At 40.0% G+C, this 12605-nt stretch overlaps 1 protein-coding gene across 1 annotated transcript in view; it reads right to left on the minus strand.

Annotated features, from left to right (window-relative positions):
* The window catches only part of ADAMTSL1 (ADAMTS like 1), a 628141-nt gene that overhangs the window by 13743 nt on the left and 601793 nt on the right, over positions 1 to 12605 (minus strand). The window contains exons 25-27 of the mRNA XM_042452391.1: positions 9576 to 9776; positions 7804 to 7984; positions 2843 to 3050 (exon numbers count right to left, since the gene is read on the minus strand). Coding sequence (XP_042308325.1) covers positions 2843 to 3050; positions 7804 to 7984; positions 9576 to 9776 — 590 coding nt within the window. The remainder of the gene's footprint in view (positions 1 to 2842; positions 3051 to 7803; positions 7985 to 9575; positions 9777 to 12605) is intronic.

A 12605-nucleotide genomic window follows, 5' to 3' on the forward strand; every position in this document is an offset into this window, starting at 1 on the left:
ATGACTTCACCCTCACCCTCTTAGAAGCCTCCTTTTATTTAACTGTGACATTTATTTTGCCACCATTCAAAAGTTTTTTTTAAATTATGAATAATGTAAGATAAGATAGGAAAAGGAAACATACAGCTGGGATTATGTATATCCCATTGTTCTATGGGAGTGCTCTGGTTAGGACAAGCAATTAGATGTAGGCTCTAGTTCTTTCTGTCAATTGTATGGAGAAATTCGCACATTTGGAAAGTTTACCATAACACCCCACCCCCATTAAATCCTTCCCCTTCCTCAGCTACATCCTAATATAGATGTGTCCTCTCCAAAGCACAGCATGCAGAATGCACTGTTGTAATTCATCCTAATATTTAAACTGGGCACTGCACATCCCATTCCATTTTCACAGGGCTCAGAGGCCCAAATACAGACAGTTCTTTCAGTAATCTAGGCTAGATCCCAGCCTCAGATGATGAGATCTCTAGTTCAAGTCCCATTGCTTCCAATACCAGTGAAGGAAAAGAAAACCAGGTAACTGGAGGGACACATAGCAAAGACAGTGTTTCCTTATTTTTGTGAATGGATGAGTTTCAACATATATAAATCAGAAGTGTTAGTACAATTAGGCTATTAGCATTAATTGAATAAATAATCATTTATCTAAATTGCTGTTCGCAGTTTGGTTGAGTGTGTTATGCCTATTACCCAGAGAGTTGTCACAGACAAACCTGAGAGCCCAAGCATACCCAAGATGACATTTGGCTGCTTGCAGTAAGCAACCTGTCTCATAAACTCCTTTTGTAATTCCCATAAATTTCAAACCCAGAGTGTCAAATATCTTCACTACAAATAAACACGAGAAAAACTGAAGTTTCTGTGAACACTCTTCTGAGAAATGGCTGCACGAAATCCCTATCTTCTAGGTTGACACAACATCTACATGAAAACAAAATGAGAGATAGCAGTGTGTGGGGAGCATGGGGTGGGGGTAAAGTATGTTTTCAGAAAGGGTAAAGGAATCTCTTTATTTTCATTGCACTTCAAGAAAGGTAATAACTGAGCTTAGCCAATAAGAACCTGCTGTTTGCTTGAGTGAACTCTATGATACAACAGTAAAATGGCACTGATCCTTGGCCAGTGATCTGTTCTACATTGTAAATAATCAATTTATAGACCTGCTTGGGAATGGAGCTGTGTAAGTTTTATTGAGCACTTGAGAAACTCCCTCCTCCACCTCTTCTTTAAGTTGGAGAAACATTATATTAGGAAGCCAAAAGGTCAGCTGAAACAGATGAATTCATGCAACTTTTGATAATTCATCCTGGATATGACATCATGGGGTGATATAAACTAATAGCCACCTCTTCAAGGGATGCATTACATAAACATTACCTGAAATTCCAGAGAAACTACAAATTAGACAATTTACTTATGTCTTTTCAAAAAAAGATCAGATCCCTACTAATAAATGTGGCATGGTAACTCAATCAATGCTTGAGTGAACTCTTTCCAAAATACACAAAAGCAGGGATTTTCTTTGAGGGATTTTAAATGCAGTTTTTATCAGCTAACAGAAAGCAACAAATCTAATCTTGCTAGAAGCCTCAGGATATCTTCCAATTAGTCCTAGATTCAACAACCAAACAATACTTTTCAGGATGGGATAGGGTGGTTCTGATTATGGCAGTCAACTTTGCATGATGTGTAATGAACAATCCGTGTCTCTTAACCAGAATATCAATAGTTCACCCAGTTCTATCAGGAATTATAGAATAAACATTGCTAGTTCAATCACATTGCCTTCATCTGCCTGAAATAATATGTGCTTAATTTGCTATTCTTGCCTGACTGGCTGACCATTCATTATGATCATTTTCTGTACCTGAGGGAATGTTAGAAATGATGCAGTCCGACAAACATTTAATCAAGATACTGCTTAGTTCTCTTTAACTTAATTTTCCTTCTTAGCTAATTATAAAATTACATAAAATTCGATGTGTTGTTTTCCAGATTCATTATGCATTAAATGTTTTCTCTCCTGTAAGAACAGATTCTGTCACTTTTAGAAACACCAACATTGTTTTAATGCTATTATTATTACTAATTTATGCCATACTTTTAAACATGTAAAATATATAAATGTTTATTTCACTGGTCTTCAAACAATCCTGAGAGATAGATCACCAAGATGGAATTAATTTGTGAATGTCATTTAGTTCAACGGTCCTCGGCCTTTGGCCATCCAGAAGTTTTCCGTTTCAGTTCTCAGCATGCCTGACAATTCTTACCAGGACTTTTTTGAGGAGGGGGCTTTGAAGTCCAAAACATCTGTTGGACCAAAGGTTTAAAATTACTGATCTAACAGAAAAGTGTCCTTCATACATGATCATGAGAAGGCAGCCGGGGATGGGGAGTTAAACTTTAGTGTTGACTATGGCCATGATTCTGTATCATGGTCTATGATGTATAACTTTACTCATACTTAGCTATGTAGCAGGGGTATTACAGAACACTCCTAGTGAATTGCAAAGATGCCTATCAGGGCACTGCAAAAAGAGTGTCCTGATGCACATTGAGTTCTACCAATGTGCATTGGCACTCCCTAGCCAGTGTCTGAACATGCACTGGGGTCTACTGTTGCACACAGGTAGGCTAAGGACTGGCAGGCCCATTGCACATTGATACTTGATACACTTCAGTCACAATGTACAACAGACATTGGCTCCCTATAACATCATGACCGTCACTTGCTGAATACTGATGTTGTGAAACTGCTCAATTCTATTTTCAATAGACATACGTCCACTTGTGTAGACACACGTCTAATGTGGAATTTCATCTTATATGTACTTACCTGTCCCCAGGCAGAGGTTGCCCACTCAACACACAACTGTCTGTTACAGCTCTGGGTATCTACTGGACGCTTGGCAACTTGGGCACATACATCACTAGACATGGGGACAGAGTTGCCTGCAGCTGTTAGCTTCTGACATGTCACTCTCCGTGTCTGGATGCCTCCACCACAGCTTTGCGTACAATGGGACCAAGATGTCACCATCCACCTAATCAAAGGATAAGGTAAAAAAAATTATGAAAAGAGTCAACGGTATTACAAAATCACACACCTACCTGTGTTTTCTGAAACATGTTTTCACTCTGCAGTCCTAGGCCTTGTCTATATAGGTGCTTTACCCCACCCCCCCCCCCCCCCCGATGCACTATGATGCCCAAATTGGATATGGACTGTCTTCACTATGCCTGCATCTGATTTGGGACTTCCTCTCCCTAACCTGCATTTAAATAACTCATCCTTTGTTGCAAGTTTTGGACTCTCTTTGCTGCAATGCCGGTGTCTCCCTTTTCACTTGCAATACCTGTGAGCTGCCTGGCACTGCTGCTGCAGGGGCAAGTCACTCTGAGGTCAGAATGAGGTGTCAAGCATTGATAGTGTGGCTGAGTGCCTCGTTCTGATCTCATCAAAGGCACCAGGTAACAAATGGGGACACTAGGAAGTTAGCTGTCCATCATTTGTGGCCAGAACCAAGAACCCATAGCCGGAAGAGAGCAGCGAGGGGTGAATTTGGGGTACTTTGTGGGAGTAGGCCAGAGTATTCTGGCAAGTGAGGAGTTCTCACCATTGATTTCAACCAAAGGCTAGTCAGATTAGGGAAATTCTGCATCACTCCTACTAACAGGTTGTGACTGCTGATTGAAATCCAGTCAAAAATTGTCTGCTAAGAAACAAGCAGAGTATCCACCTGATCATGAGAACTCTAAGGTTTGCATAGGTACAAAAAAAGAATCAAATGATAGATGGAGGAGTAAGATGAATGGATGGAGCCCTGAAGAAATTCCCTTCTGTTAGGGGTGATAACACACTGCAATATTTGGTTGTCAGTTCCATTTGGCTTTTTGACTTGAAGGCACACAGCAACAACAATCACAAGGCAAGAACCTTTTAGACCTAAGGTAGTGTGAAGTACTGCTTCCTGGGCTATCTGTTTGGGGGTACGGGTGGGGGAGTGACAATTAAAAAAAAAATGCCAAGGGCATGCCCATTTGTAACACATGTTTATTTTTTCTTCTTCTGGAAACTCTGAGCAAACTGGCAGCCAGTAGTTCATAGACACTGGTCCAAGGACCACTACAGTGGCTTCAATAGCACTGGTTTAAAGGTTTCTCAGGTAAACTGAAATCACTGACTTTAAGTCTGGGGACAAGTATCTAAAATGTTTTTGAATTACAGTCCTATTTCTTAATTCAGATCCACTGCAGTTGCAAAAAGGATTTGAGGCTTTGCTAGGTTTCATGTAGGCTAGTCTCCACATATTGAGAAATAACCAGGCCCCTAGTGTTCAGGTATCCTATGGCATGCTGATGGGTGTTCTGGGTTCTTGTCAGGATGTGGTGTGAAGACAGGTGCCTTTTGATGAATATGAATTGTGGCTGCATCTGTGCATGTAATCTTTGGGGGATAATTTGTTAAAAATGGAACAGCTGTCATCAGTAGCCCAGAGGCTTTGGGAAGGAAGGACAGCAGGAAGAAATGGAAGGAAAAGGATGATTGGTTTCATGGGATTGCTCTGGTCAAGTCAAGGATCTGTGTGTCTCAGTTTCATATCTGTCCTATCTATTTATAAACTGAATGTTTGAGAAAATCTGAGCCTGTCCCATCACATAAGTACAAATTCATGCTACAGGGAATCCTAAACACCAGCTTTCTCCAACCTGGTGTGCTTCAGAAGCATTGGATTACAGCTTCCACCACCGCAGACAACATATCCATTGACTATGCTACCAGGGATGAGGGGAACTGTAGTCCCACACATTTAGAATGGTCCACGCTGGGAATGGCTGCTTTCAATTACGAATCAGAATAGCCCTTTGTTTTTATTCTTGGGCTGCTGATCAGATTTCTCAAAACATTTATAGAAACAAATCAATTAAAAAAAGTTCTGTTACAGAAAAGAAAGCACAGTTTCCGTTCTCTTTCTTGATCATATAGGTCAAATATACAGGATTTTTTTTTTTTTGCCCCTTGTAAATTCTAGCTTAACATTTCTAACACAAGCTCATTTCATCAGTTTCTTGGGAGTCAAGAAAGCAGCATGGGCAGCACTGCAGCTTAAGAAGGGACTAATGCACATAAATCATTCGTGTAGAAGTATTCCCATCAGCAAGTCAGACTTTTGCTGATATTAATGAGTATGTTTCATATTTCACTAACTCTCCTGGTTCCAGCTGTTTCTTACGATTCAGCTGGCCATCTAGAGATCCGTTGCCTAAAGCAGAGGTGTGTGAAACATTATGGAAAAGTAATAAAATAAGAGACATTTCCACAGTGGCCATTCTGTGCTGATCATGGCATTTATTTATTTCTTTTACAGCTCTGTGGGTGTTGCTGCTCTTGTCAGAAAATGGCAGGACAACTTTCTGAGACCATGAAAACACAGGAAGTAGCCTTAAGCTGAACTGGATCGTTGGCCCATCTAGCTCAGTAATTTCCACCTCCAGGGGTCTTGGCCTATATTTCTGATCTACTCTGAGCATTGGCCATGTTGGCTCGGGCAGATGGGAGTTATATTCTAAAATATCTAGAAAGATTCAGATTGGGGATGACTATGTTTTACTGGACCTATTCATCTGTCCTTTTGCCAGAATGCATTGCTAAAAAAATAGAGGTTCTCCCAACTATAAGCTTAGGAAGCTTTATAGGAAATATAGCACTGTAGAATTGGAAGATGGCCTACAGTTTCTCTGAGAAAGAGCTGTTTAAAATAAATAGTGCACAGAACAGCATGGCATTCAGTAATCTCTGTGAACTGCTGTGAATAACTCCTTTCGTTGATTAAACTACAAGCTTCTAGTTCTCACAATCAGAAAGAAAGATTTTTAAAAAAACTACATCAAGTGCCAGAGACCAATACTCTGTTTTTTACTTAGCAAGACTCCCAATTCTACCCATTACATTACATTATATTACTGAGGGATTACACTAAAGTTGGTGTGTGGCTTCTATTATATCAGACCTTTATATTTAATAATATAAATTATATTATTATTAATAATAATAATAATAATAATAATAATAATTCTCAGTGCCACCAGGCACTGAGAAGCTCTTACTCTTTCAAGGATTTTGGGCATGACTGTTATACACATGCTACAAGAACTCAAGGCTGTATATAGTTTGTTAGGATATCTGCAAGTCAATTTCCCTCTTCTGGCTGAGTTATTTTAACCTCTGAGGAAGCAAATCCCACAAGCTTACTAAAGCAACTCCTTTGCCTAGTGGTAGTATTCTACGTAGTGACTCTTAATTCACCATAGGCAACCAGGTATTTTCTAGCCTGCAATGTGTTAAAACCTCCACTTTAAAGGTATTATATTCATGGTGACAGGTGCTAGAAAAATGGAAGGGCTATTACTTTAGATCAGAATTTTACAACACACATTGTAGATTTTAGTTGAACCCCTAACCTTCCACTGAGCTTTTACCTGTCTCCATAACTTTGCTTAAGTAATAACAAAAACTACATACCTAATGTTTGAAAGGAATATGTAAGCTGTAATTAAAGAAAAGAATTACAGAAGGAAAAGAAATCGATTGGGTATCAACAACTAGTACCATATATACTCGACTATAAGTAGAGAAATATATGCCCAAAAATTGACCCTAAAATCTGGAGTTGACTTATATACAGGTTAATACAGTTGCCATGGGTTGAGATCGACTGGAGGACAGTTAACAACACCAACAACAAACAGTAATATTGCTCATAAAGGTCCTTTAAAAAGCAACCCTGATGCCCCACTCTTAATGCCTCGGCAGTGATTACTCAAAGACCTGTGAGGCATGGGTTTGAGTGTGTGTGTAGTGATTTCCTTCTCAGTCCGATCTCCAAACCTTTGCTTTGCCTCCTCCTCCTCACATTTCCCCATTTTCCCTTCACTTGCAGCCCAATCTCCAGACCTTTGCTTCTACTCCTCCTCCTTGCATTTCCCCATTTTCTGTCCACTTTCAAGCTGATTTTAAAATCTTCTGCTTCTTAAATTTTACCCTCGACCTATCCATGGGTCATATCAAAATCCATTATTTTGGCCCTAAAACCTTCCCTCGATTTATATGAGAGGTTGACTTGTACACGAGTATTTATGGTAGGTTATGAGAAAGTCTAACAAAAATCAAGCTGGTACTGATGGGAAGGAAGTGTAAAAGAATTTGAGTTTTTTTAAAAGATGTTTTAAGTAAGTAGGAAAAAGGTTAGGAGTGAGGAAAGGGAAGTTAAATGGATGCATGTTTTGAATTTGGAAGATAGTGAGGAAATGTGATTGGAAGGGAAGGGCAAAAAGAAATGAGGAAGGCATAAGAAGATATAAGCAAGGAGAAAGAAAAGGTTTGTGAATATGAACTATATGAGAGAACTGGATTGAAGATACTGAGGTGAAAGTATGATGATGGTTGTATTGGACTGAAAATGGTGGACTATCAGTATCGGAACGTAAGGGTCAAAACACACTGCAGAAATAATCCAGTTTGACACCACTTTAACTGTTCTGGCTAGAGAATTTCAGGCAGACTTTTAGCCTTCTCTCTCAGACAGATCTGGTGCCACCACAAACTACAATTCCCAGGATTTCTTAGCCCTGAGCCAGGGCAGTTAAAGTGGTGTCAAACTTGATTATTTCTGCTGTGTGTTTTAGCCCTGAATATGTATACATATATATATGTGTGTGTTTGCTGGTGTGATGTGCACATATGTCCTTTTTGTATATGCATGCATGTTTAATAAAAATATTTTTTAAAAAAGTAACCTTGAAGGGCAATCTCTTCTGTTACAAACAACAGGCTGCAGAGCAGGTTTGGGTTTGTTCACACAATTGGATGTGTTGACTGGTGCTCCACCCAGCAAGCATCTCATCTGATGATATTGTAGACCCTTGTTACCGCAAGAGGCTGAACAGGGAGACATCTTGTCAACTGACCACCAATAATCTGAAACGGCAGCAAATCATCCAATTGAAAAAAAAATCGTCCGGACAACATACATTTATTAATATTGTTAAAACAGAAAATGCCATACCCCTCTTTCTTGCACAGAGATATTTTCAAGAAGTGGTGACAATAAACCAAACTTAATTTCTCAATTGGTGCACAAGAACTGGCTCCTTGGATTACAGCAAAGGCTCATCTTGGCTTCTATTTTGTTTCCAGCAGTGGCCAGTCAACAGGGAGAAATGTTTTTAAAGCGAGGGCTCAACATTGGCAGCTGGTCATTATTAATGTTGTCTACTTGTAAGTATGTTTCCACAAAATAATGAAAATTCCATGTGTAGAAATAATGCAGTTTGACACCACTTTAAATGCCATGACTCCATCTTACAGAATCCTGGGATTTGTAGTTTATAGCAGAGAAAGCTAAAGACCTTGTAAAACTATAAATCCTAGGATTCCATAGGAAGTGTTCATTAGAGAACATCCTGAGATATATTGACTTCAAAATGTTCAAAATGACCCCCCAAACCTGGGTCGACTTAGGGTATCTATCTGTCCAAAATGGAGATCCACAAGTGAACTGAAATCTCCTTTGTATGAGGACCCTTAATAAAATATGGAAAGAGCTCTTTAATCACGGCAGGATTGCAGACCTACAAGCAAACATTGTGGTACATCCTCCATTGTGCTTTATTGTTGTATGCTTATGATGACCCTAAGGCAAATCTATAATGGGGTAAGATTTGCTCAGAGGGAGTTTGCCTTTGCCTTCCTCTGAGGCTAAGAGAGAATGACTTGGCCAAGGTCAGTCAGGGGGTTTCCATGACCCAGTGGGGATTTGACTCTTTGTCTCTGGAGTTGTAGTCCAGCATTCAAACCACTACACAATGCTGGATTTTCTATGATGCTTACCATCCATGAAACCCAAAACTAAGCAAACAACAAACAGAAAAGTCCTACACTGTTGTTAGGAATCAACATATGGAGACTGGGAGTGTTCTGAAATCCACATTTTATTGCCCAGAAACTGTACTTCCACAAAAAAATTAATTTTAAAAAGCATCACCTACACTAAAGTTAGAATCATCCAAGCCATTTTATTTCCCATGACTGTTTACAGATGTAAGAGTTGGACAGTGGACAAAGCAGATAGAAAGAAAATCAACTCATTTGAGATGTGCTGGAGAGGAGTGTTAAGGATACCATGGACAGCCGAAAAGACAAACACATGGGTCCTTGAACAGATCCACTCTGAAATCTCCCTGGAAGCCAAGATTATCAAACTGAGGCTGTTGTACTTTGGCCATATCATGAGAAGGAATGACTTATTAGAAAAGACAATAATGATAGGGAAGGTAGAAGGCAGTGGAAAGAGAGGAAGACCATATGCCAGATGGATAGACTCAATCAGGGAGGTCATGGGCATAAATCTGCAGGACCTGAGCAGAGAGTGAGTATAGGGGGTCTTGGAGATGTCCCATTCATAAAGTAGCCATGAATTGAAGTCGACTTGAAGGCAGTTAGCAACAAACAACACAGCAGTATGTCAATTCAAAAACAAAAGAACCACGACAATAAAAACAAGAGCTACCTTGGATCGCCAGAGATGTTTTCTGCACAAGTAAGCCTGCCTCATTCTGAGCCATGCAACTGATTTCTCCCTGATAATCACTGCTGATGTTCAGTATCTGAAGAATCTGACCAGATGCCAAGACATGATGAGGCATAGTGATGGGCTGGCCAGAATAAAACCAGGTGATGTTAGGTGTTGGATGGCCGTTGACTGGGCAGCCTTAAAACAAACAGAAAAAACAAACAGAAATATGTTAACTCTCAACAAACTGGGCAACTACTTACCACATGTTTACTTCTTACATCCTAAAGAAGATCAGAGAAATCAACGATTGAACTTTCAGATGGTTTTGTGATTATGTCTGTTGCTAACTTAAACATTTATATCTGATTAATCATATTCACTTCACAATGCTTGACAATATTGATGATAACATAAATAAAGATCCCCAGATGCCCAGATCCCTAGCAAGTATTACCTCCAACAGAAGAGATAAGTGGAATCTCAGACCTAAATTCAATATGTAAGTAGAAAAGAGGCATTTAACCAATGGAAAGATGATAAATAAGAATGTACTGAGTTCTAGTTACAGAGGCATGCTTTTTTTCATATACCTGCAGCCTTCAGACAGGCCTGGCTCCATTTTGGGATGGGTGCAGGTCCTGGGTAGGGTGCCTGGATAGGGTGCCCAGTGATCCTCTCAAAATAACTTGCCTACATGCCTGTGATGTTCCTGCTTGGGAGGGGGCTGGACTCAATGAGTCCTGTGGTCTTTTCTAACTCTGATTCTACGATATCAGACTGTGCACTTGAACTCCACCAGTGCTCCCACTGTAATTGTGATGGCCTCCCCACAAATCAATGTGATGGAGACAGATGGCATAATATGATAGTTGGTGAACTTGACACGCTGCTACATGTAATTCCCCTAGGTCCCTGCTGTCTTGTTCAGCCAAGTGGTCACAGCAGCAGGGGCAGTTAGCCCTGCCATTTGACCTGGTATATGGTATCCTGGCACTAGACCTGCCTCCAGATATCTCCTAGTTTTCAGTAAGACAATCTGTTTCGATTTGGCTTCTATGATTTGGTGTATTCATATAAAACTACAGTTGGCCCTCCATATCTACAGATTCTCCATCCACACCTTGGAAATGTAAAATGAAACAAACAAACAAAAAAGCAAAGCTTGATTTTGCCATTTTATATGAGGGACACAATTTTACTACACCACTGTAAATAAGAACAAGAACAACAAGAACAACCATGTTCTCACCCACCTTTCCTCAAGGCTTGAGGTGAGGCACAAGATAGATTAAAATACATAAAACCCTTTTAAAAAACATAAACCTAGGAAACATTACAATCATCCAGAAATCAGGTTATACAGTACCATCTTCATTTTCATGGGGGATCTATTCCAGACCCCCTCCCCGCAAAAACAGAAAATTGCCGGGACTGAAGCCCCGTTGGCTTGAATGGTGGTGTGCACCCCATTTTGTCCCCCTCCATTTGCCACCGGTGAACGGGTGAGGGACACGGATTCAAAGTCTGCGAAAATGGAGGGGCGACTGAATGCCAATTTAAAATTTATTGTTTAAAATCAGCTGGGTAGACCTGTCACAAGAGATAGGTCTTTAATACTATTTTAAATTCAGATAGCATATTCAGCTGTCAAATATCTCCCAGCAGGGCATTTCACAGTCTAGGGGCAACTGAAGAAAAAGTCCACTGGTTGGAAGTTGCCAACATAGTCTTGGCTAATTGGAATAGATGTCTACCAGAGGACCTGAATATATGGATCTATAAGGAAGGAGGTGATCCCATAGGTAACATGGACCCAAATCATGTAGCACTTTAAAGGTGGTCACTTCAAGTTTTGCAAGCAGGGTTCAAAGATTATCAGCTCTTCCACACTGCAGAAATAAAACAGTTTGATGCTACTTTAACTGTCATGGCTCTATCCTGTGGAATCTCTGAATTTGTAGTTTGGAGAAGTATTCATTCTGGTCTGTCAGAGAGTTATCGTGCCTCATCAAACTACAAATCCTAGGATTCTGTCACATATAGAGTCATGAACCATAAAGTGTCATCAAACTCCTTTATCTCTGCAGTGTGGACACACTCCAAGACTACCTCAAGCCTCAAGATTTCAGGGTTGAAAACGGAGATCTTGAGATGACCCATTCTGATGTCACAGGAGCCGGGTCCTGGTGATGTTAAAAGGATGATATTAAAAGGGGCAACCCCTGGTGATGCCATTAATCATCAAACACTGAGCATTAACCACAGCTGCACAGAGTATGCCATTCAAGTCTAAGTAATGACAAACAAACAAACAAATAAAAGCTTTTTAAAAGCAGTATATTCTCACTGAGACTGTACCTCCTCATCCTGAGGGCCAAAGAAGAAGAGCCAGGCCCTTAAATATCAGAACTGAATTTACACACTGATGGAAGCCTGCAAAGTTCCTGAAGTGGTAGAAAATGGGGTGGGAGTGATTCCCAGACCCTGTGAAGTTCTCCATCTCTGCAGTAAGGTGAAGGTTCCTGTCTCATATATGTTTTCCTACCAAACACATAATCTTCACTGTGAAGTCTCTTGGTATCTAAAAACCTTGGTTTACATTAAAAACTCTGTGCACAGTGGCTGAAAGCACTTGCTCCTGCAGCCTGCTATGTGTATAACTTGCACATGTGTTAACTGGCTCTGAGTAGCTTCTGGTGTTTACATTCGGCTCCCATCTGTGATATACGCAAAGAGTATGCTTGCAAGTTCATTACAATTACAGATGAATGCTTAGGAGTCTGCTAAGATAATCAGATCAGAGGGATCATCACCATTATATGGTTTGTAACATAGGCAATTAACTCAGTTTTACTATAATATCAAAAGAAGAAGGAGGCAAAATATCAAATGAGATTTACAAACAAAAGCAAAATCATTTGACATTAAATTGAGTCCCTAGCCAAATTTAATTTGTTTCTTTGGCTGTAGGTTTCCTACAAAGTTTTTTACCAAATACATGAACTCTTGCTCTTTCTGTCACTA

This window comes from Sceloporus undulatus, chromosome 2 (assembly GCF_019175285.1).
Source record: "Sceloporus undulatus isolate JIND9_A2432 ecotype Alabama chromosome 2, SceUnd_v1.1, whole genome shotgun sequence".
NCBI classification, from domain to species: Eukaryota; Metazoa; Chordata; class Lepidosauria; order Squamata; family Phrynosomatidae; genus Sceloporus; species Sceloporus undulatus.